Here is a 26,767-nt window from a genome sequence, read left to right on the forward strand (position 1 = left end):
GGATCATGGGACAGGAGGCCCAGGGAGAAAGAAAAGGGGAAGGAGGGAAAAACCCAGAGGATGGGCAAGGGGTATAGTGATAGGGACAGAGGGAGAAAAAGGAGAGAGAGAGAAAGAATGTGTGTATATAAATAAATAAATAATGGATGGGGTACGAGGGGGAGGTGGGGCATTAGTGGAAGTTAGAGGAGTCAATGTTCATGCCATCAGGTTGGAGGCTACCCAGACGGAATATAAGGTGTTGTTCCTCCAACCTGAGTATGGCTTCATCTCGACAATAGAGGAGACCATGGATTGACATATCGGAATGGGATTGGGACGTGAAATTAAAATGTGTGGCCACTGGGAGATCTTGCTTCCTCTGGCGGACAGAGCGTAGGTGTTCAGCAAAGCGGTCTCCCAATCTGCGTCAGGTCTCACCAATATATAGAAGGCCACACCGAGAGCACTGGACACAGTATATCACACCAGCAGACTCACAGGTGAAGTGTCGCCTCACCTGGAAGGACTGTCTGGGGCCCTGAATGGTGGTGAGGGAGGAAGTGTAGGGGCAGGTGTTGCACTTGTTCCACTTACAAGGATAGGTGCCAGGAGGGAGCTTGGTGGGAAGGGATGGGGGGGACAAATGGACAAGGGAGTTGTTGAGGGAGCAATCCCTGTGGAAAGCAGAAAGTGGTGGGGGGGGAGGGAAAGATGTGCTTGGTGCTCATGATACTCCCCCTGCTCCAGCCTTGTATCCCTTTTGCCAATCAACTTCCCAGCTCTTGGCTTCATCCCTCCTCCTCCTGTCTTCTCCTATAATTTCAGGTCTCCCTTTCCCCCTCCCCTTCCCCCTCCCACTTTCAAATCTCTTACTATCTCTTTCTCACGTTAGTCCTGACAAAGGGTCTCAACCTGAAACGTCGACTGTACCTCTTTCTATAGATGAAATACTCCTTTCCACGTTGGTTCAGATTCCCGCCAATATTGCTTTCTTTGCTTGTCCAAGTCTTGGTTGCCCTTACTTTTTGAATAAGAAATATTTGGCTGTTGTAAACTAACAAAACTATAGCCACTGCAACAGCAGGAACTAATGGAACTGCTCCAGCGAACTTGGCTTTTAGCCTTGTACTTTGTGATTGCTTTCTAAATGTGAATCTGAACCTTTGACCTGGTTTATGGTGATTCCTACCTCCTATCCCTCCTAAATGCTTCTGAGACCTAGATTACCTTCAGCAGGGACCTCAAGACACTGGTGTCTCCCAAATATTGTCTCCACAAAATCCTCCAAATTCACTAGGAGGAAAAGTGAATATAGGTGCGTGTCCTTTGCATGGTCAACACCCACAAACTTTGAGCTGGCCATGAAGCTCGTGTGCCCAATGCTTCTATAGATTAAAAATCAAAACTTGTCAAACATATTAAGACATAACTGTCAAAGCAAAAAGCAAGTTACTTGGAATCTTTCACTTTTCAGCACACATTTAGACAAGTCAGACTCACTAGTAACATACTTCTGAGAGATAGCTGCTTTGACTTTTATTAACCAGGTTTTACCGTAGGCAATCCAAATAAGATCATTAAGATAAAGGAACAGAATTAGGCCATTCAGCCCATCAAGTCTGCTCTGCCATTCCAGAATGGCTGATATATTATTCCTCTCAACCCCAATATGACAATTAGCAAATAAGTTTGCAGATGATACTGAAATGGGTGGCGTTATGGACAGTGAAGATGATTATCAGGATTTACAGAGGGATCTTGATGAGCTGGGTAAGTGGACCAAGGAATGGCAAACGGAGTTCAATTCAGAGAAGTGCATGGTGTTGCATTTGGGAAGACAAATAAGGGTGGGGCTTTCATCAGTTAGGGTACTGAGTACTGTAGTTGGGATGCTACGTTGTAATTGTACAAGACAGCGTTGAGGCCACATTTAAAATTGTGTTCAGTTTTTGCCACACTGCTAAAGATGCCATTGAGCTGGGAAGGGAAGACTGCAGAGGAGATGAACGAAGGATGTTGCCAGGACTCGAGGGACTAGGTTATGGAGAGAGACTGAGGAGCTTGAGACTCCTTGAATTGGAGCAGCGGAGAACGAGGGATGACCTTAAAATGCAAGCACCATCAATCCACAGGCCATGACACTCAGAGCTATTCATTTTTTTTATATAAATGTATGCTTTTCTGCTCTCGTAATTACATGTGTTGTGCGGGACTGTTGGTTCTGGGTGTTGCATATTGACTCCACCCAGAGGAATGCTATTTTGCTTGGCTGCATTCATGTGTATGGTTGGATGACAATTAAACTTGTACTTTAAGTATATAAAATTAAGAGGGGCATAGATAGAGTCAATGTGCACGGTCTTTTTCCCCATGATTGGGGAGTCAAGAACAAGAGTACATAGGTTTAAGGTGAGTGGGTTAAGGTTTAATAGGGATCTAAGGAGTCCCTATTAAAGGTTGAAGAGTTTGAAGTTTATGGAATGAGCAGCCAGAGCAGTGCTTGAGGTAGGGGCAGGTACAAGGATAGGAAAGATTTAGAAGGATAAATGGAACTAGCATGGACATTCGGTCAAAGGGCTGGTTTCTAATTGCTGTAAGACTTCCTGACTATTTGCTTTGAGGTGTTCAGTGGATAGAGGAGGTTCAGATGAGATTTTGTGCTCAAACCTCCATAGCAGGACTTAAACTTCTCCTTTACGGAGCAGACAGGGCCACAACCGACACAATATGGCAGGCCTGGATAAGTACAACTAATGTGCAAGTCCCTGTGGTTTGGATGTTAGCAGTTCAACAAAAAGCTTTTGTAGAATTTCTGCTTTAAATGCAATCAAAAATCTTGATGCAAATCTGCTCTGCATTTTGCTGATTTTTAAGATAACTGCAGGCTACCCACCAAACCAAACAGGCTTAATGTGAAGGGGTTTCAGAATGAGTTCATGCTTAATGTGCACGCACGCACATTGATTTATCAACAGTCAATCCAGCGAAATGATGTTTACACCTCCATTAACTGAGAGGAAACAAAGGGTAGATTGCCTGTGTGTGGAGGTGATCTGAAATTGTAAAGCATCAGTTGGACACCATAAACGCAAGAGATTCTACAGATGCTGGAAATGTTGGGTATCATGCTGAACAGCTAGCCATTCAGATCTGTCACGTTCCTGTTTGGATTTACTTTTGATTAATCTCAACTTGTACAAAAATTATACACACAAGAGATTCTGCAAATGCTGGAAATCCAGAGAAACACACAATTCTTGATGAAGGGTCTTCAGCCCGAAACATCAACTGTTTATTCACTTCCACAGATGCTGCCTGACCTGCTGAGTTACTCCAGCATTTTGTGTGTGTTGCTTTAGATTTCCAGCATCTGCTGAATTTCATAGGAACATAGAAAATAGGTGCAGGAGTAGGCCATTCGGCCCTTCGAGCCTGCACCACCATTCAGTGTGATCATGGCTGATCATCCAACTCAGAACCCTGTACCTGCCTTCCCTCCATACTCCCTGATCCCTTTAGCCACAAGGGCCATATCTAACTCCCTCTTAAATATAGCCAATGAAGTGGCCTCAACTGTTTCCTGTGGCAGAGAATTCCACAGATTCACTACTCTCTGTGTGAAGAAGTTTTTCCTAATCTCAGTCCTAAAAGGCTTCCCCTTTATCGTCAAACTGTGATCCCTCGTTCTGGACTTCCCCAACATCGGGAACAATCTCCCTGTATCTAGCCTGTCCAATCCCTTTAGGATTTTATACATTTCAATAAGATCCCCCCTCAATCTTCTAAATCCCAATGAGTATAAGCCTAGTCGATCCAGTTTTTCATCATATGAAAGTCCTGCCATCCCAGGAAACAATCTGGTGAACCTTCTTTGTACTCCCTCTATGGCAAGAATGTCTTTCCTCAGATTAGGGGACCAAAACTGCACACATTACTCCAGGTGTGGTCTCACCAAGGCCTTGTACAACTGCGGTAGTACCTCCCTGCTCCTGTGGTCAAATCCTCTTGCTATGAATGCCAGCATACCATTCACCTTTTTCACCGCCTGCTGTACCTGCATGTCCACTTTCAATGACTGGTGTATAATGATACCCAGGTCTCGTCGTACCTCCCCTTTTCCTAATTGGCCACGATTCAGATAATAAACTACTTTCCTGTTTTTGCCACCAAAGTGGATAACCTCACATTTATCCACATTAAATTACATCTGCCATGAATTTGCCCACTCACCTAACCTATCCAAGTCACCCTGCATCCTCTTAGCATCCTCCTCACAGCTAGCACTGCCGCCCAGCTTCGTGTCATCCGCAAACTTGGAGATGCTGCATTTCATTCCCTCGTCTAAGTCACTAATATATATTGTAAACAACTGGGGTCCCAGCACTGAGCCTTGCGGTACCCCACTAGTCACCGCCTGCCATTCTGAAAAGGTCCCATTTATTCCCACTCTTTGCTTCCTGTCTGCTAACCAATTCTCTATCCACATCAATACCTTACCCCCAATACTGTGTGCTTTAAGTTTGCACACTAATCTCCTGTGTGGGACCTTGTCAAAAGCCTTTTGAAGATCCAAATATACCACATCCACTGGTTCTCCCCTATCCACTCTACTAGTTACATCCTCAAAAATTCTATGAGATTCGTCAGACATGATTTTCCTTTCACAAATCCATGCTGACTTTGTCCGATGATTTCACCGCTTTCCAAATGTGCTGTTATCACATATTTGATAACTGACTCCAGCATTTTACCCACCACCGATGTTAGGCTAACCGGTCTATAATTCCCCGGTTTCTCTCTCCCTCCTTTTTTAAAAAGCGGGGTTACATTAGCCACCCTCCAATCCTCAGGAACTAGTCCAGAATCTAAAGAGTTTTGAAAAATTATCACTAATGCATCCACTATTTCTTGGGCTACTTCCTTAAGCACTCTGGGATGCAGACGATCTGGCCCTGGGCATTTATCTGCCTTTAATCCCTTCAATTTACCTAACACCACTTCCCTACTAAAATGTATTTCCCTCAGTTCCTCCATCTCACTGGACCCTCTGTCCCCTACTATTTCTGGAAGATTATTTATGTCCTCCTTAGTGAAGACAGAACCAAAGTAGTTATTCAATTGGTCTGCCATGTCCTTGCTCCCCATAATCAATTCACCTGTTTCTGTCTGTAGGGGACCTACATTTGTCTTAACCAATCTTTTTCTTTTCACATATCTGTAAAAGCTTTTACAGTCAGTTTTTATGTTCCCTGCCAGTTTTCTCTCATAATCTTTTTTCCCTTTCCTAATTAAGTCCTTTGTCTTCTTCTGCTGAACTCTGAATTTCTCCCAGTCCTCAGGTGAGCCACTTTTTCCGGCTAGTTTGTATGCTTCTTCTTTGGAATTGATACTATCCCTAATTTCCCTTGTCAGCCACGGGTGCACTATCTTCCTTGATTTATTCTTTTGCCAAACTGGGATGAACAATTTTTGTAGTTCATCCATGCGATCTTTAAATGCTTGCCATTGCATATCCATCGTCAACCCTTCAAGTATCATTTGCTAGTCTATCTTAGCCAATTCACGTCTCATACCTTCAAAGTTACCCTTCTTTAAGTTCAGAACTTTTGTTTCTGAATTAACTATGTCCCTCTCCATCTTAATGAAGAATTCCACCATATTATGGTCACTCTTACCCAAGGGGCCTCTCATGACAAGATTGCTAATTAACCCTTCCTCATTGCTCAATACCCAGTCTAGAATAGCCTGCTCTCTAGTTGGTTCCTCGACATGTTGGTTCAAAAAACCATCCCGCATACATTTCAAGAAATCCTCTTCCTCAGCACCCTTACCAATTTGGTTCACCCAATCTATATGTAGATTGAAGTCACCCATTGTAACTGCTGTTCCTTTATTGCATGCATTTCTAATTTCCTGTTTAATGCCATCCCCAACCTCACTACTACTGTTAGGTGGCCTGTACACAACTCCCACCAGCGTTTTCTGCCCCTTAGTGTTATGCAGCTTTACCCATATTGATTCCACATCCTCCCGGCTAATGTCCTTCTTTTCTATTGTGTTAATCTCCTCTCTAACCAGCAATGCTACCTCACCTCCTTTTCCTTCATGTCTATCCCTCCTGAATATTGAATATCCCTGAATGTTGAGCTCCCATCCTTGGTCACCCTGGAGCCATGTCTCTGTGATCCCAACTATATCATATTCATTAATAACAATCTGCACTTTTAATTCATCCACTTTGTTACAAATGCTCCTTGCACTGACACACAAAGCCTTCAGGCTTGCTTTTACAACACTCTTAGCCCTTATACAATTGTGTTGAAAAGTGGCTTTTTTTGATTTTTGCCCTGGATTTGCCGGCCTGCCACTTTTACTTTTCACACTACTTTTTGCTTCTACCCTCATTTTACACCCCTCTGTCTCTCTGCACTTGTTCCCATCCCCCTGTTGTGAACTAACCTCCTCTCTCCTAGTCTCCTTAACTTGATTCCCACCCCCAACCATTCTAGTTTAAAGTCATCTCAGTAGCCCTCGCAAATCTCCCTGCCAGGATATTGGTCCCCCTAGGATTCAAGTGTAACCCATCCTTTTTGTACAGGTCACACCTGCGCCTAAAGAGGTCCCAATGATCCAAAAACTTGAATCCCTGCCCCCTGCTCCAATCCTTCAGCCACTCATTTATCCTCCACCTCATCGCATTCCTACTCTCACTGTCGCGTAGCACAGGCAGTAATCCCGAGATTACTACCTTTGCAGTCCTTTTTCTCAACTCCCTTCCTAACACCCTATATTCTCCTTTCAGGACCTCTTCCCTTTTCCTGCCTATGTCATTGGTACCTATATGTACTACGCCCTCTGGCTCCTCACCCTCCCACTTCAGGATATCTTGGACGCAATCAGAAATATCCCAGACCCTGGCACCAGGGAGGCAAACTACCATCCGGGTCTCTGGACTGCGTCCACAGAATCGCCTATCTGACCCCCTTACTATCGAGTCCCCTATCACAACTGCCCTCCTCTTCCCTTCCCTACCCTTCTGAGCTACAGGGCCGGACTCTGTGGCACAGCCACTGTCGCTTCCCCCAGGTAAGCTGTCCCCCCCCAACAGTACTCAAACAGGAGTACCTATTGTCAAGGGGCACAGCCACTGGGGTACTCTCTATTACCTGACTCTTCCCCTTCCCCCTCCTAACCGTGACCCACTTGTCTGCCTCTTGTATTTGTGTACAGAAATCACTATGTATAAAAGCTTCACAAATTACTCAAGAAGTTTTTTTATATATTTATAAAAACTTATATATATATATATATATATATATATATATATATAAACCGTTATAAACAAATTGTTCTACTGATGAGTGGGATCATGATCATAGCATCCCTGTCCTGAAGTTAGGAGCAGTTCAGTTGATTCATAGGATTACATTGTTGAATCATCTTCTTTCTCTTAGGCAGCTCCTCCAGATTGTGAATGACTCATTTCCACTCTTTCTCTGATATCTATTGTAGGAGATTAGCAGGCAGGTTTTGTTGAAGAAGTGCAACATCCACGTGACTACTAGCAAACTCTCATGACTGTTTAACATGGAGATGGATGATTCAGGATGATATTGAGAACCTCCATGCATTAGGAGCACACAAAAGCCCTCCATAAGTGATAGAAGCGTGCCCTCCTCACCCTTCCGTGCTGTCAACCATCTTCTGTCCTATCTGTTTTAGTATCTTCAGTTCCCACACTGATTAAGCAGCCACCTCAGAACTCACAAAATCAGACTGGAAGCAACTCTTCAATAATCCAGAGTGACTACCTAAAGAGAAGGTTCGTATATTTATTTATTTTATTTATTGAGAAACAGCATGGAACAGGCCCTTCTGGTCCTTTGAGCAGTACCATCCAGCAACCCCTGGCCTAATCACGGGACAATTTACAATGACCAATTAACCTACCAACTATTACGTCTTTGGACTGTGGTTGGAAACCAGAGCACCTGGAGGAAACCCCATGTGATAAAGACAGAACGTACAAACTCCTTACAGACAGTGGTGGGAATCTTATTATGCGATCTTATAAATCCACTGATCATCTCCTACCTTCAGAACAGGGATGCAATGATCACGATCCCATTTTTCAACAGATATGTGAAATTTGGTCAATAGAAGTCCACTAATGATCACACTAAGTTTTAACAACAGGATATTTTAAGTGAGACCAGCTTGTCTAAATATGTGCTGGAACTAATTAAAGATTTTAACATTTAATTTCTTTTTGTTTTCACTTGGTGAAACCTGAATAGGCTCAACAGGTCTTAATTTTAATTAGTAGATATCTATAAATATCAATTACACCTCATACTCACTGTTCAAAAAAACCATGTTTTTTTGGCAATTCAGAAACTTATAATGTGTGCGCAGGTGGGACATTAGTCTTTCGGTGCAAATTAACTATCAGGCAAGCCTTTTAATATGTAGCCAACACCCTGAAAAGCAGGATCCTAGTTGGATCTCACACCAGCAAGGCAATATGTGGTCATTTTGTTCTCAGACAGCGAGGTCTCCTGGTCCGTTCCTTCCAGGCAGTGGTTTTCTGCATGAGAAGAACCCTTCAACTTAGAACTTTGAATTTTTGAACTTCAAAGCATTTCTTATCAGATTTCTGAACCAATCAATTTGTTCACATCCCCTTCCCAGTGGTGCTGCCACATTCTCTATCACTTCTGTTACTGTCCCTTTAGCATTTCCATTTCCACTATCTCAGTCTGCCTACCATACCATGGTTCTGGTGCTCATTGCTGTACTTCTTGATTGTATTTATTACCACCATGTACACTGATGACACAAATAAGGAACTTCGTGCCCCAGTGTATATCACAATAATAATTGGAGTGTATGGGGTGTCAGGGAGGGCTAGCACCTCTGGTGGGGGAACATGTCATGTCCTTTTCGAGGCGATTATCCCACCTTTGGTCCCCACCTGGCACTCAGCTCTCACCTGTGGATCCTCGTAGCTGTTTGCATGCTACAGTGGCCACACCCCAGGCAACAACTTCGACAAGCCAGCTAAACTAGGTGAGGGTAGCCGACGGGTCTCAAACCCTCAGTGAGATAGGGAGTTGTCTATCCCAGCATGTGAAGACAGACTCCGGCGGATTGAGTGGATGAGACCAATGGAAGGTCCAACGGTCAAGAAGGTGGTCTCTGCAAGTGTCGTGGATCATGTAGAGCACGACTATACACAGAAGACGTCCTGGTCATCCACTGCACCTAGTCCCATCTCCAGTCGTCTCGACTCATCTCTTGCCACTGGATCCAGATGGGAATTGGGAAGAGAGAGTGAGGCTGACGCTGCACAACTCTCCCTCACTTCAATCCAAATCATGCGCTAGTCTCGACACCATCATCATCATAAAGATGTCGAGGTCTTCATTGACAATGACGATGGACGAACAACATATCACAATAAATATGACACCTGACTGCACCAGTTATGAAGTTGTCTGTACTAACTTTTCTGATATTATCCAGATCTGAAAATACAATTGGTAAAAATCAAAACAGGTGTCTAAATCCGCCCTATTTCTCAAAATTCTTAAATAATAAATTTGAATTCTGGCACTGTGTTAGCATTATTTCACAGTGTTATTTATGATCAATTTTTGGATAGCGTTTCAATTTTTAAAATTCCATTTTTATTTTAGAGATACAGCACAATAATGGGCGCTAATGTCCAATCAGCCTGTGCCGCCCAATTACACCATTGTGGCTAATTCACCTACTAACCCGTATATCTATGGAATGTGGGGGAGGGGTGCCCACACAGTCACGGGGAGACCGTACAAACTCCATACAGTTTTTCTAGATAAAAAAAAGAGCTAATAAAAGTATGAAAAACTCTTCCTTGGACTCACTCTTGACCTTTAACATAGAGGCCAACCCAAGTCAAAGACTAAATAGATTAGTGCCTGAGAATAAAATTAGCAGAATTATGCCACATTCAATACTATACTTAGCCAGCAGATGTCAATATTTCTCATTTTACAGAGCTCGGTAAATATGGTCCAGAATTTTAGACTGTGGTAGTTTTTTCATTACTATTCTTCACAGGATCGAATTTTATATTAACAGACTCAGGTTACTTGAGTTGAGTTGAATGAAGTTATCCCCTCTGGTTCAAGAATCTGATGTTTGAGGGGTAATAACTGTTTCTGAACCTGGTGATGTGAGATTCCTGTACCTTCTTCTTGATGGCAGCAGCGAGAAGACAGCATGTCCTGGGTGGTGGACATCCTTGATAATGGAGTGTTTGTACACTGCCTGAAAGCACAGTACTGCTACTTGCTAATACCACTGGTTTTACCACCTTTTTTAGCAGCATAGCACAATAGATAACGAGATGATGTATACTGAACAAATTGAGCAGTGTTTTAAAGGAAATGAAATATCCAATGAGAACACAAATGCCGGGGTTGCTGAGTGCAACAAATAAAAAGGCATACAGTTTGCTTAAAGGTTTACATTTCCAACCAAACCAGCGGAACTGAGCTATGCTGATATCATGAATATAATGCAGGAATATTTAGAACCAAAACCATTGCTGATTGCAGAACACTTTAGGTTTCGTAAGCAGAATCAAAAGGAAGGGGAGTCCATTTCAGCTTATGTGGCTGAATTGAAGATGTTGTCCTAGCATTCTCAATTCAGTGATGGGTTGGAATCTTACAAAAAAGCACTCAAACACAGCTCACATGTAAAAGAGAAGCTGAAATCATTGTGTCAATGGAAACTGCATCCAGAGATACAATTGAGTTGCAGTCAGCAATGCAAGTGAGCATGAATGAAATTGCAATGTCTAAACAGAAACCATCTTGGCTGAACAAATTGTATTACCATTGTGGCAGAGTCTCACATACATCAGATTAATGCAGGTTTAAAGGTGAAACTTGCAGAAAATGCAACAAACAAGAGAAAATCTGCAAAGGCTGGAAATCCAAGCAACACGCAGAAAATGCTGGAGGAACTCAGCAGGCCAGGCGGCATCCATGGAAAAGAGTACGGTCGACATTGTGAGCCGACACCCCTCAACAGGTCTTGTGATGCGAAGGCTATGAGGCATTCACTTCTATCACTCATAGCATGAGACATGACTACACATATACCATAAGGTGAGGCGTCACAGGCAACCTTCACTGGACAATGTGGATCACAATGTGTCTGATGTCACTGTTTCCTGGGTGGTTGGATCTCCAATCAAGTTGTAGCTGTCTCAGTCAGTCATGCCCCCACAATGCTGGCCTTTACGTTTTTGCCACATACAAGCCAATATGGCTTGTTGGTCATTGTATTTCGTGGTTACAAATGTCATTCCCACAAGAGTTACCTTTTCTCCAGTATAATTTCTTCGTTGGATTTCTGCAGGCGTCAGGTTCAAAGGTCTAAGTACATTTATTATCAAATTATGTCTACAGAACATGACTCTGCGATTCGTCCTCCCACAGGCAGCCATGAAACAAGGAAACACTATGAAACTCATTCCTAGAAAAACATCAAACACCCAATGGATGAAAATAAGAACAAATTGCACAAATGGTAAAATGCAAGCAAACAACGCACAGAGTAACAACATCAAAGCAGGAGTCCAGGAGCATTCAGTCACAAACGAGGGAAAATCTGCCAATACTGGACATTCAAGCAACACACACAAAATGCTGGAGGATCTCAGCAGGTCAGGCAGCATCCATGGAAAAGAGGGTCTTGGCCCAAAACGTCGACTGTACTCTTTTCCATAGGTGCTGCCTGTCCTGCTGAGTTCCTCCAGCATTCTGTGTGTGTGTTTTCAGGAGTATTCAGTTCAGTTCAGTTCAGCTCCATTAGCTGACTGCAAGCTGCAGGGTCTGTCTTCACCAAAGTGCCCCAGTCCTCACTGATCGCCCTGATCGGACCACTTAAAAACAGCAACAAAAAAAAGAGAGCAACCAGAAGTTCACATGCAACACGAATCTCAAGGTCCTCAAAATCAAGTCTACGGCCATGAGCCTCGCTGACCAATCCTTGCAATGTGGAATCCAAGACTCCTGCACTTTCCTCCGACAGCAGCTAGCGAAAGGGTGATGAGGACTGGTCAAACGCAGGCAGGCGGCACTGAACGCTCACCTGTCCTCCACTCTCATCTTGGACAATTTCAACCTTGCTCAGCTCCTCAACCAGACTTCCATAGCCTTTGTATGGAAGCGAGCCTACCCTCATTAATGATTACCGACGACTAGTGTCCATTTTCAATTCACAGGAGAGTGTTCTACTAACAGCAACAGCACAAATGCAGAGATGGGCTCTGCTACTTGGAGGAGACAATTACAAAATCAAATTCAAGAGGACAATTAATCATGGAAATGCTGATGGGATGTCCTGTTTACTTTCGGAAAGGGAAGTACCTGAAAAATTTACAAAAGAGGACACTCCTCCTGACATATTCTCCCTAATGCAAATTGAAAATCTCCCTACAATGGCAGAGATGATACACAGGGAAACCAAGGAAAGACCCCACACTGTCTCAGGTCTACGTGGCAACACAAGATGGCTGGAATGTGCAGCAGAAACTCCAGTTCCCACATTTCTACCAGTGCAGGGATGAACTTGCCCTTGATGGGGGTTGCCTTATTTGGGGATTGAGAGTTGTTGTACCATCCAAGCTGCGAGCTAAAGTGTTGGAGGAGCTGCATACTGGTCATCTAAGCATGGTCAGAATGAAAGCATTGGCCTGAAGCTTTCTCTGGTGGCCTGGGATAGATTTGCATATTGAGCAGCTTGCCATGCACTTTTTGGGTTGCCAACATGTCCAGAAGATGCCAAGAGAAGCACCTTTCTATCCCTGGGAATGGCCTGCAGTGCCCTGGCAGAGGATTCATGTGGATTTTGCTGGACCATTTATGGGGCACAAATTTCTTGGTAGTAGTGGATGCAGCTACAAAGTGGCCAAAAGTGTTCCCGATAGCCTCCACTACATCCTCACACACTGTTGATGTGTTGGGAAGCTTCTTCTCAAACTTAGTCAGTGACAATGGACCATAGCTTGTTGTAGAACAGTTTCAGTCTTTCCTGAAAATGACATATTACATCTGCACCATACCACCAAGCTACAAATAGCTTGGCAGAAAAGTTTGTTCAGAGTCTAAGGAGAGTACTGTGAGCCATGTCAGAAGGATACATCACACTGAATCAGAAGCTCACCGATTTCCTCTTTGTATATCACAATGAAGCACACTCCACAGCCAACAATTCACCAGTGATGCTGTTCCTGGGTCGTCCCTTGTGCTCATGTTTGGATCTGCTCAAACCCCAATCTCAGGATGGGTATGAAGGACAAAGAGCCGAGTCAGTTTGAGGGCTCCTCAAACAAGGAGACTTAATGTTTCACTCCTGGACAAGCAGTCTTGGTGAGGGAGTACAGAGATGATTAAAAGTGGGTACGTGGAAAAGTTAAGGACAGAACTGGACCGCTCTCCTACACAGTAAAGAGATTGCATCTGATGTCACCTGGAGACGACACTTTGATCAGTAGAGGAGAGCAGAGTCAATTATTAGAGAAAAAAAGCTGTCAAACATACTCCCTGCAGTGCCAGAGTCAATTCCTACAACTACCACAGAGAAGTTAAGATTATTTCACAGCTACAAGTCTCACCTGCCAAGCAGAGCGAGCTTCCTTGTCAGGAAAGACATTATCCCACAAGAATATATATATATATATAGAGAGAGGGAGAGAGAGAGAGAGAGAGAGCGAGCGTGAAGTAGGGAGGAGTTCAGTGTATTTAATAACTCAATATTTGAGTAACATTGAAAATATATTTCTTGATGAAGCATTGTTTGTTTACATAATCCATTATGGGTTATATGTAAGAAGTACGTGAATGGCATGCATCATTATGCCACCACGTCATATGACAGCGACTTGCTGAAGAAAAACTAAGTAGACAAGTTCATCTATGTTTTTCTTTCAATTAGATTCCGGAGTTAGAAAATGTAGCTGCTTCCACAGCCAGATCTCACCTAGTGGGAACTCTCACACCTCTACATTAGTTTGAAGCACTTATTTATGAATATCTTATATACTGTTTAGAAATTCTGGATTGTTGTCCTCTAGTATATTATTATTTGTATCAATTTTACAATCAATATGATATGAAATTAGTGAATGCAAAATCTAACCCCTAAGCAGGCAAATATGAATATAAAATTGTATACAGCTCTCATGTTCGGCTACTTTATAAATCAGCCTGCATTTGCCCATACAACTAATTATAATGGTGCAACTTACTATTATTTTACAAAACTGACTTAAAACTACATAAAGCCTCTTCATCATGCCAAGCTTCAGCTCTATTACAAACCTGTTGACCTCGAGCTCCTTGTGTTCCTTTTCGACCTGGAGCACCAGCAGGACCAGGTGGCCCCTGTAACAAGAAAAATGCTGTCAAAATTAACAGTGAGTGAGTTTAATGCAGTGATAACATGAACAGAACAGCAATGCACTGAATTTAAAGGCAAATAAATGTGTCTGTTCTCAATCAACATGATGAAAAACAGTTTCTGTTTGACCTAGCAAACTGCAGCTCTTGTCTAGTTGGGAAACTACAGTTGGGAGATAAGCAGTAAAGTGTTGCATGTCTTACAAATAAAAGTTCTAGAGAGTTTTCCCCACAAAGTCAGGAGTTTTCCCCACAAAGTCAGGTGTTATATTAAGGCTTAAAAAGTATTCTCTCCATATTATGGCCACTTAAGTATTAAGAAGAGAGATACTGAAACAGATTTAATATTGTATCAAATATCAACACTGAGCTGCACACGTTTGTGAACTGAATTATAAAATAGCTTTGCTTGTAATAATTTGTTGGCAGATATGATAAGAATGTACAGTGAGATATATATTTGAAAGACACAGTACATAACAGACCTTTTTTTCAAGCTGTGATTATTAAAATTAGATGCTGTAAGTAGTTCCAAACTATACACTGTTTATCCAAAAGAGTTTCTGGTTGACTAAATTTGAGTCAATCTATTTTCTTGCTAAACACAATTAACTTTTTTTTAAAATGCCTGGATGAAGGGTCTTGGACCGAAATGTTGACTGCTTATTCCCCTTCATTGATGCTCTCTGATCTGCTGATTCCCTCCAGTATTTTGTGTTGCTCAACATTTCTAGCATTTGCAGAATCTCTCGTGTCTATTTTTGCTAATAAGATTTTTTAATTTGTTCATGGAAATATGGATGGTGCTTGCCAGCAATTACTACTCATCTGTAACTGCCCTGGATAAGGAGTCAATAAGAATAAGCCACATCACAGAATTAAGAGGCACATATTGGCCAGACTGGGTATTTCCTACCCTGAAGGACATTAGTCAACTAGATGGATTGTTATACCAATCCAGTGGTTTAATAATTATGGGTACCAGCTTCAATTCCAGATTTGTTTAATTATGTTTAAATAAATTTTTCTGTTGTATCAAAATCTAGTAACCTAGCATCTGCTCTACAACAGACAGCTGCAAGTGGGTAAGGGAGATGCGAGTTATTAAACAAAACTCATTAGGCTGGCAAACCGAGAACTGGAAAGCATCAGGCACTCTTGTATGCGTGAAGCACGAGTCACTTTGAGCTCCAATTTTCAATTATGTTCCATCAGCAAGTTGCGAGTGCCAAATGCTTATACTGAGCAATCTTCCAAGACAGGGAGCACATGATAACTTGGCCAACTCCAGTCACTGGGAATGGATAACAAGGGAGACAATCCAAAGTGCTGGAGCAAGGGAATACTTGAGTGTTAGTGACAGATAAAGAATAGAAAAGAAGGAAAGGTCAGGACAAATATCAGAGAGGCGGAGGGAAGGGGTCCTGCCCTCTTAAACTTTGGCCACTTTGTCAGTAGGGAAATAGAAGGTCGAGGATAAGTGTGTCAAACGTGGAAAGTTTGAAGGAGAGAAACTATGGGGAATACTGTAATTGGCTTGAAAAGGTAACGAATAAGGGAAGTAGCAAGAAGTTTATGCATTGACAATAAATGGACAGGGAGGTGGGGAAGAGTATGTAATGCAATGGAAGATGGTGTAAGGACAAAATCCAGGAGTGGAAGGGTCAGAGCAGGTGGTTTGTGAAGGGAAGAATTTGAGAAGGAGTGCAGTGGTGGCTGAGTGATGGACATGCATATTCCTTAGGAAGTAAAGGCAGTTCAAAGTTTTCAATTGTAATGAGCAGTGGGCCTTCTGCTGTGGTGCTATCCGTTGCCTGCACATATAAAGAGTTAATAATGGGCCAGGGATGTGAACTGAGGAGTCATTACCACCATAGTGATTACACTGATGTGGGATCCATGAGTACATACCACCAACCATTCCGGACCATTGGACACCTATGGTACAATTATAATGTAAGGTCCGTGCAATCCAATTTCTAGACCAGTGAAGCAAAGACTGGTATAGAAACAAGACACTATGACATAGCGTGACAGACTGCCACGTAATAGGACTGTCATTTTTTTTTAATCACTTAACTAGAGCAGCATTGGCAAAACTCCTTCAAAGTGAGAGCCATATTAACTTATAAATTAACATATTATTTTACAGAGTGACTCATTGCACCGAAACAGAATATAACAAAACAATAAAGAAGAGATTCTGCAAATACTGGAAATCCAGAGCAATACATGCAAAGTGCTGGAGAAACTCAGCACCTATGCAAATGAATAAACAGAGTCGAAGTTTTGGGCTGAGACCCTTCTTCAGAACCAGAAAGGAAGGGGGAAGATGTCAAAATAAAAAGGTGGGGAGGAGGGGAAAGAGGATTAGCTAGAGGATGATAGGTGAAGCCAGGTGTGTGGAAAATGTAAAAGAGTGGAGAAGAAGAAAACTGATAGGAGAGGAGAAAGGGAAGAAGGAGGGGAGTCGGGGCAGGTGATAGGCAGGTGAGAAGAAGAGTTAAGAGGCCAGAGTGGGGAATAGAAGAAGAGGGAAGGCGAGAGAATGTTTAACTGGAAGGACAAATCGATGTTCATGCCATCAGGTTGGAGACTCCCCAGATAGTATATGAGGTGTTGGTTCTCTACCCTGAGAATGGCCTTGTCGTGGCAAAAGAGGAAGCCATGGACCGAAATGTCAGAATGTAAATGGGGATAGGAATTAAAATGGTTGGTTAGCAGGAAATTCCACTGTTGGCAGATTGAACTTAGGTGCCTGATAAAACAGTCCCACAATTTACGTCAGGTTTCAGCACTGTAGAGGAGACTGCATCAGTTGCACTGGATACAGTAGATGACCCCAAAAGATTCAGAGGTGAAGCACTGGCTCACCTGGGAGGACTGTTTGCGGCCTTAAATGAAGGTGGGGGAGGAGGTGTAGCATTTTGGTCACTTGCAGGGGTGTGTGCCAGGAGGGTGGTTAGTGGGAGGGGGGAATGAATGGACAAGGGAGTCATGGAGGGGGTGAACCCTACAGAAAGCAGAGAGTTGGGGGAGGGGGAATGTAAGAGTGTGTTTGGTGGTAAAATCCCGTCGAAGATGATGGGAGTTGTGGAGAATGATGTGTTGTATGCGGAGGCTCATGGGGCGGTAGGTGAGAATGAAACAACGCATAAGTTTGCAGCAGTTAAACTTCAGAAAAGAAAATGAGGCTCCACATACCTTTGATTATTTTCATTTCTTGGGAAAGTTCAGTTGAGTAAGTCCGACAAATGTTAATAAAACTGTAGTTTGAACAGTACCCACATCCACCTTAAATTTTAATGTTACTGTTGACTACCTGCGCGCCTCGGAATCCTGGATCTCCTTTAAGACCTGCGTTGCCCACTGCTCCTTTGGACCCCTGCACATAGAGGAGTGTTTTGTTTAAAGCTGGGAATACACTGCTAATTCAATTACCATCCTAATGGACAGAGTTAAATAAAAAGGCATACTGGAAACACTCAGTGCATAAAGAAGTATCTATGGAAAGAGAAACAGAGTTAACAGGCACATAGTTTTTTTTAAGGTGAAATGTTAATCCTATTTCTCACTTAATAAGTGCATAATAAATATCCCCATTTTACACTGCTGATTGCTACTTGGAATTATCAGTGAGTATTCTGCTGCCATATCAGCCACCCCCACTGTATGTTTCTGCTGGCATATCATTCATTATCATTAACAAGCTCCGCTTGCTCGCATACTTTTCATCCTTTTTTCTTATTTCCCTCTCAACTTGGAGGATATTCTCAGCCTGAGCTGCCAGACAAGTCTTCCTGCTCTGTATTTCATAATTCCTATATCATCTGTCATCCCTTAACTTCTCCACTCACTCACTGGCCAAATAGCCTGTGATTACCCTGGTTTTACCCTATCGGAGACAACATTCCTCCTCCACCCTCCCTATAGCTTAAGGAACATCTCACCTCTCCTTCCCAGGATCTTTTGCCTGAAATTTTAACTGTGTTTCTCGTCCCACAGATTTCATCTAAACTGCTGAGTATTTCCAGCATTTCCTGTTTTTATTTTAAATTATCAGACACACGTCCAGTTTTTACTTTGGGTATACTTAATTCCAAGACGCCTGAAACCAAGTCTACTACTTATTTCAAGAAATCTTGCTCTCAGCCCTGCACCCCCCAATCTCCACTGCACACTGATAAAACAACTGAAGGGGGATTTAACATAATGAAATCTGAAACTAGTCGAGTAAAAATAAGAATGGCTATTTCTTCCAGTGATTATTAATTTCAAGTTATTCCACTGCTCTATTCCAAATGTCCCCATCTAGTGTCAGTAACAAATGGCTTTCAGTGGACACAGTCAGCATGCCTACTGCAGCACAAGCTTATGAAAGTTCTGATATATTGTTGTTGAAAAGAGAATATCTAGTCATCAAATTACAGTACTCTTTACTTACATGTGATTTTATAATAATAGCAAATCTATTATGTCAAAATCCTTGTAAAAGACAGTCTCGATGATTCTTAGGTCTCAGGATAAAACTACACCTTCTCTCTCTTCCCCTCCATATTACCAGCAATGACTTCCCACTGCATTAAGTGTCAAAATATAGAGTATGAAAGAAATCAAGAACAAAATCTTACCTGTGTCCCTGGTTGCCCTCTCCTTCCATCAGGACCCTAATCGAGATGGAAAACATAATGTTGTATTTAGTTTGTTATTCCAATTATAAATACAAGGTGATCTGTTCTTACTAGACAAAAATGGAGGCAAATAAAATACAGCACGGTGGATTCTGGTTAATTGGGCCAACACTTGATCAGGGTGCCACTTATTTGGGCCAGGTCTTAAAGAACAACAAATGATCAAACGAACAGCTGGAGTTCCCTTCACTTATTTGAGATAGTGTGAAGCTTAGTTGGGGAAGGAGACTGTTACAGAACAGTTTCTAACTAGCATCAATCATGGAAACTTGCGCGGCCATTGAAACATTTCACTACTCCAACAAGTTAGGAACTACTAAGAAATTGAAAGTACCAATAATCCTCTTGAACGTTACAATAAAAACGAAGATTTGGAGGATGCAATTGTTGAAGAGTTTGTACAAAGGCTGCCCATTATCTGCACTAAATATCTGTGCTTATTTTGTTTATTTACTGTCAAATGAACGTGATGCAGTTGAATTCTTCTGTCGATAAGTATTAGGATCTAAAGTTTTATAGTGCTGCAGTGGTATTGGTGGTGTTCTAAATTGTTCTGGTTTTATTTAAATACATAATTTGTTACCCATTTTGTCTTTTTGTACCTTTTTAACTATTTCCATGAAACTTTGGCTAATTGGGGCAGCTGTTTAATTGGGCCAAAATGTACTGGTCCTGATGTGTCCCAATTAACCAGGATCCATTGCACTTCCATTTTCATACAGAACATGAACAAGTGATAAAAATTAATGCAAATTGTGAGATATTAGAACACCTTCTCAACTTTGAGTGCCTTCTCAGTGATCTCTTTAATTACCTTCATCTGCAAGTTACTCACTTTACCCACGACATTACATAGAACATAAAACAGTACAGCACAGCACAGGAACAATCCCATCAGTCCTCATACCTGTGCCAACCATGATGTCAATTTAGACTAATCCCAATAGCCTTCAGATGGTCCATATATCTGTATTCCCTGTCTATTTATGTGTCTGTATCAATGCCTCTTAAATGTTACTAAATGTCCATCACCTCCCTAGGCACATATCACACTCCGTCTAAATAAAACTTGCTTCAAAAATGTCCTTCAAAACTCCCGCCCCTAATGTTAAATGTATACCCTCTAGCATTAAGCGTTAATGACATTTATTTCTCTTGATCTCCCCCACATTCTCCCTTAACTGCTCTATTAAATTGTCCGTCAGATCTGCTTTCAAACATGTGTTCTTTCTCCAGATGGAAATTGTTGAGAAAACAGAAACAAATTACCCTTGATCTTTGTGCCCTCACATGTTTCGCATTCCTCTCCCCAGTCTCTACTTAAGGCTGAACCACATTGCCATAAAACTCAATATCCTGTTTAGACTGACGTGAGAGAGTCACTTCAGTCTTCCCAACTGAAACAGTCTACCCTAGCCTTTTCCATGTCTGTGTACAGATCCTGCATGCTATACTTGAACCAATGTTAGTTCATACACTGAATGGACTACACCAAGCTCTCTGAATTACTTATCATTTTATCTATTCACACCAAAAAGAATCATATATTGCATTTTTAATGTCTTCTAACTGAGTTGAAGCATTAAACCACTTCAAAGCCACTTACAGCTTTTAAATTAATGCAGGAATATATTTCTAACAGTGAAATGATAATTAACCTTCAACTTTTATGTTATATTTTCAACTAATATGAAATTATTTATTTAATTGCAAAAGGAATAGCTTGAAAGAAATGAATTTTTGTGGTACTGCAGGTTTTCAGATGAAGCTGCCAACTTCCTTACAGGGTTTCCTGCACTACCACGTCTCCCTGGAACACCAGTGTTTCCTGGAATACCCTGCAAAAGACAATACATTATTATTGCCTCTGTGTTTTGTTTCAGTTCATAAAAAATAATGTCAGCACATTGTAAGTAGATACATTCAACCGGAAAGATAAAGGAAGACAACATACCATTTGGCCTGGTCTTCCCCTTTCACCCTGTGGACCTCGAACATTGCCATCAGCACCAGGGTCACCCTTAGAGAGAAACATAAAACAAGGTCATGAAGCCTACTGCAAAATGTTGACAGTAAAATCCTGTGATTTGGTTGATTCATTTAGAGTTTGTGAGCGACAGTTAACAGTACACCATTAAGGAATGTATTTCAATAACTATGTACTAAAACCAAAATAATCTAAATTGAGACCTAATTGGAAAGAAGATGGAGCCAGGCCCACAGCCTCGTTATATTCTATTCCCCACTATAAGCAATTAAAATCACAATTGATATAATTACAGAGATTGCATGGATCTCCCTGCAGGTAGTACAGACTGCAGAAAGCTGTTGCGTGGACTCAGGTAGTAGTACAAGGGAAAACAATAACAGAATATAGAATAAATTGTTACAGTTACAGAGAAAGAGCCAAGGCAGACAATAAGGTGCAAGGTCGTACGTATTGAAGTAGATTGTGAGGTCAAGAGTCCATCTTGTTGTACTAAAACACTGTCTAATAGTCTTATAACAGCAGGACAGAAGTTGTCCATGGACCTAGAGTCCTGATGAAAGGTCCTGGCCCAAAACATTGATGCATACAGTGCCTATAAAAAGTATTCACCCCCCTTGCCCCCTTGGAAGTTTTTATGTTTTGTTGTTTTACAGCATTGAATCACAGTAGGTTTAATATGGCTTTTTTTTTACAGGCATTGTAGATACTGCCTGACTTGATGAGTCAGGCTTTTATACCTACTGCTTGTTGAGAGGAAGGAGAAGAGATAATGTCTGGGGTGAGTAACATCTTTGATGATGCTGGCTGCTTTACCAAGACAATGAGCAATGTTGACAGACTCCATGGATCTCCCAGATCGGCTGTGACTGGCTTCGCAGATGTTAACTCACTTTCAAGAACTTTAGTTCTGAATGCTATTTGCTTACTTTTTACTGTTTGCACTTTTTTGCACATTTGATAGTCTTTTTTTTAAATGGATTCTATTTGGATTTCTTTGGTTTGTGTCTGCCTGTAAGGAGACAAATCTCCAGTTTGTATACAGTATACATGCTTTGATGATAAATGTACTTTGAACATTGAAATTTGGAAGGGAGGCTGGTTTTGTGATGTGCTGAGTTATGTCCACTTTCTTCTGGATGGAATGTAAGTCTCGTTTCTCGCTGTCCCTCAGTACGTCTGATAGTAACAAACCGATTTACCATTTGGTTTCATTTAGTTTAAGAATCTTTATGTTTCTGAATGTGGTGTTCTTTCCAGGAGTCTATAGAATGCAAGTGTCAAATGACACATTAAGATTTATCCATTAGAACAGTGTTTTCTGAATCAATCTATCTTAAACTCTTTGGATTTAGATCCATCTTAGAAACATCAGCTGACTAGTGAGAATAAGTGAAACTCAAAGCCTCTCTATTTAATGAGAAGAAAGTGGATTCTGTTCCTGTGAGGTATTGAACTACACCAATATTCCACATGTCTCTATCAAATAGCAAAACAACTTTAAACATGAAGGTGCCAAGCACCATGCAGCAGGAGAGTTAGTCAATATAAACTGGGCAAAAAAAATGCCCTCAGAATGGATTACTTGATTAAGATTTCCTTGGACAATTGTGTTTACATGCGAATATATGAATGCATGTGGTTGTTTATGTGTTTGTGTGTGTTGCCAGAATTATTACCATTGACATATGATGTGAAATTGATTGTTCTGCTACAGCATTACAGTGCAAAGACTTAAAAATCTATAAATTAAAAAAAGTAAATAGTGTTAAAAAAGGAACAACGTGCTGGTGTTCCTAAGTTCGTGGATGTTCAGAAATCTGATGGTAAAATAGAAAAGCTGCTGCTGGATCATTGCGTATGGGTGTACCTCCTCTCCAGTGATAGTAACAAGAAGAGGGCATGCCCCCGGATAGTAAAGTTCTTTAATGATGGATACTGCCTTCTTGATGCATCACCACTTGAAGATGTCCTCAGTGGTGGAGAGGGTTGTTCCCATGTTGCAACTGGCTGAGTATATAACCCTCTTGTGCTCCTAAGCCTTAGAGGCTCCATGCCAGCCTGTGACAAAACCAGTCAGAATGATCATCTATAGAAATTTGTAAGAGTCTTTGGTGACATACCAAATCTCCACAAACTCCTAACAAAGTGCTGCTGTCTGCCTCAATGTATTGGGCCCAGGCCAGATTCTCTGAGATCCTCAGGAACTTAAAGCTGCATTCCCTTTCCAATGCTGGCCCCTCGTTGAGGACTGCTGTGTGTTCTCCTGACTTTCCCTTCCTGAAGTCCTCAATCTGTTCCTTGCTGACATTGAGTGTGAGGGTGTTGTTGCTATGCCTCTCAGCCAGCCAATCTATCTCACTCCTGTATGCCTTCTCATCATCCTCTGAGATTCTTGTCATTGGTGAAGTTTTAAATGGCAGTTGTGCTGTACCTAGCCACACAGTCATGAGAGTAGAGCAGTGGGCTAAGCACACATCCTTGAGGGTCACTTATGTTGATAATCAGCAAGGAGATGTTATTACTGATTCACACTGATTCAGGCCTTCCGATAAGGAAGTTGAGGATCCAGTTGCAGAGGATCTGTGTTCGTGTGTGCATTTGTGTGTACTTGTGCATGTGAGAGCATGCATGTGTTTGTGTGTGCACACCTGTATGCGCATTTAACATCCTTGGATAGATCTGTTGGAAGACACTGGTAAACATAGAGGATATTAGTAGTGTGCTTGAGAAGAATGGAGTCCTTGAAGTGATGATTACAGGGGGAGGAAGGTAGGCAAGAAACTAATATCACAATGAAGTCACAAAACATCTTGCAGGCCACTAAGTCTTACAGTTTACTGATTTCAAAATAAAAGCTCAGATACCAAAATAATTTTCTACCTTCTCTTGTCCCAAAATGCCATCTTAATGTCCTAGATTTCTGCTGTAATTCAATAAAATCATAATTTCTGACATCTATCAATTTTTTAAAAAATCATTAAATTACTGACACATGTAAAATTCTAACCAAACAAAATTCCAGAACTTTATCCTTTTGGTAAAATGCAGGTCTAAACAAAGCTGGATGAACAGCACCGGATGCAGTCTTTAGTTATCTTTTCTAAGATCACTTACAGGGTCTCCACGTGAACCAGTTTCTCCACGATCACCTGAAAGCCCTTTTTGCCCCTTTCTACCCTAGAAATTAAGGCAAGCAAAATTAGTTCTCGGAAATGAATGACTTCAAATCACAGCTTGTGAATTCAATGTATTCAATAAATGAGGCCATTTCAAAAGTCTAAGAATAGGATGCAGCCAAGATACATAAAAAAAATTACTAAAAGCAGTCAACGATTATAATGTACATGAAATCCAAAGCATAGTGTGTCAAAGTGACATACTGGTCAATTAGGTTTGATATTCTGGTTGCACCCACAGATTGTGCTTTCACACAATCAAGAGGAGAAAAATTGGTCAGTGGTTCACTCAAGCCTGTTGTTAAATACACCTAATCTGAGCATCGTTCATGCCGAAGAAATAATGTAAACACATCTCTTGCAAACTCTTCAAGTTTGGACTGGTGGGTCTTGACAGTATTGGATTAATAAGTTATTTGCAGCAAAAATAAACAGCTTTTATTGTTTATAAAAGTTATTGTTTATGAAGATATAAAAGCCAGCAAAGTATAATTTTCATTATATTGCATTCATGAAATCATATTTTAGCTTAACTCATACTATTAACTTGAATCCTGTTTTTCTTTGTGAAAATTATTATTATATTTTTAAAACTTTAACTCGCATTCCTATCTTTCATACAGAACTTGTAAAAACATAGGATAAAGCTCCTAACAAGAATACCTACTGCAGGTTCAGGCAAAGCACACCTCAAGTTCCAACATTGCAGCTTATGCTACCTTACTCCCTCAGCATTTTAGGTTAAAATTTTTTTATTGTGAATGCTACTTTATCCACACTACAGGGAAACATTGTAACAAGATAATGCTAACTGAGCAGACTACTGGCAGATACTCTTCTTTTTCACTTGCGTGATGAGTAAGCTTTTGGGTCACATAGAGAATACGGCATGGGAAGAATATTATCCACTTGGGGAAACAGTCCAAGTTTCTTGTTTCAAAATAATAGAGAGAAAATCAGCAGGGATCCCATACAGTAATTTGTCATTCACAAATGACAAACGCTCCAATATATAACAAGGTCAAAAGAGGAGAAATTTCTAAGAGAAGTGGATAAGTGCAAGGAAGCAAATTATGTTGATCAAAAGAGAGGAAACAGGATGCAGAAGCCTAATTTTAATCCCATGGCTGGACCTGTGCAACCAATGGCAAAGGCTGGTGTCAAACATTCAACATTCCAAGGTGTTAATTGCATTGATCACTCGAACTTAAGGATAAGGACTATTTGACTGGTGATATAGTGTGGGATTTCAGACAAACTGAGGCTGCTACTGATGGTATGCTCCCCAGGACTCAATCTGCTGGCTGGGGATTGCACTGGGAGAATGGAAGAGAAGCTCAAGACTAAAGTTAGGCAACACTTGTCGATGAAGCTTGGAGATCTCTTCCTCTTGCTGCCCAGTATGGAGAGATGCACTTTTTTTCCCCACAGCACACAACACAAAAACAGGTCCCCCAGCACACCATTTCCACACCATCTTTGAACTGCCTATACTGACCCTATTTACCTGCATCACTTCTGTCTCACCCAACCCTCTTTACACGCCATCCGTTTCCAGTCACACAGCGGCCACACTGCCATTGTGTATTCCTTGATTGGTGGCCCTTCGCTCTGTTCATTCCCGCCCTCGGTTCACCCTACACTGTCCTCCAGGCTTTCACTATTTCAGGACCCCTCCTGCTCCATCCCGCCAATTCCTTTCCAGATCTGCTTGAGCTCCATGCTGTTGGGTCCGCACCCCCAGTCTGCCAAATCCATCGCAGATCACCCTGCTGCCTCTTTGTCCTACACATTCTTCCCTCTTTCTTCGCTCTGCCCTTGTCAGCCTGTTCATATTTCACCCAATTTCATGCACTAGCTCATCCTCACATTTTGCAGCCCATTTCCAATCATGCAGCAGCCAATAAGTGTTATCTAATGAGCTAAAGAACACAAGAACAGTATAAATATCTCTAAGGTAACAATAACAGAAATAAGGGAAATGTCCTATGTGTAACAAAGTATCAATTCCAGTGATTGAATGTGGCTTTTCTTCATCATTTGAGAGGATATTCTGAGTATGTTTGACTGATATTTTATCTACACCATAAGATTCCTAAGGTTTCAGGCAAGCTGTGGTGGGCTGCAGAGCTAACTTCATCTCCAATGTTTCCCTAATTTTATTTTACATGTCAAGATAAAATTGACCATCAACATTCTGCCATATCCTTTTCATCTTGACTATTTATTCATAGATTTTTTTCACTATGCTGAATGTGGTAATTCATTTTGTCATTAGCTATTTCTCTTGGTTTCATATTCTGGTAAACTTGGAATGATGTTACATACTCCAATGAGAAATCCTGCTGGAAATTCAAATCAGATTAGAACACACTGGAAAGGAAAACCTGGATCATCAATGTATAGAAGAGCAATAGTTGGGGAAAGGGTGTATCTTTTCAGTCTGCATCAAAGGGGGATGAACAATTT

General features: G+C 41.5%; 1 protein-coding gene across 6 annotated transcripts in view; it reads right to left on the reverse strand.

Moving 5' to 3' along the window:
- Window positions 1-26,767, reverse strand: part of LOC140212548 (collagen alpha-6(VI) chain-like) — a 156,572-nt gene that overhangs the window by 58,372 nt on the left and 71,433 nt on the right. For all 6 annotated transcript variants that reach the window (XR_011889743.1, XM_072283503.1, XM_072283500.1 and 3 more), the window contains exons 18-23: window positions 24,237-24,299; window positions 21,087-21,152; window positions 20,917-20,970; window positions 19,073-19,108; window positions 17,764-17,826; window positions 14,364-14,426 (exon numbers count right to left, since the gene is read on the reverse strand). Coding sequence is in view for 5 of the 6 variants with exons in the window: in XM_072283503.1 (XP_072139604.1) it covers window positions 14,364-14,426; window positions 17,764-17,826; window positions 19,073-19,108; window positions 20,917-20,970; window positions 21,087-21,152; window positions 24,237-24,299 (345 nt within the window). In the remaining variant the exon portion in view is untranslated. The remainder of the gene's footprint in view (window positions 1-14,363; window positions 14,427-17,763; window positions 17,827-19,072; window positions 19,109-20,916; window positions 20,971-21,086; window positions 21,153-24,236; window positions 24,300-26,767) is intronic.

Source organism: Mobula birostris, chromosome 19, assembly GCF_030028105.1.
Source record: "Mobula birostris isolate sMobBir1 chromosome 19, sMobBir1.hap1, whole genome shotgun sequence".
Classification (NCBI taxonomy): domain Eukaryota; kingdom Metazoa; phylum Chordata; class Chondrichthyes; order Myliobatiformes; family Myliobatidae; genus Mobula; species Mobula birostris.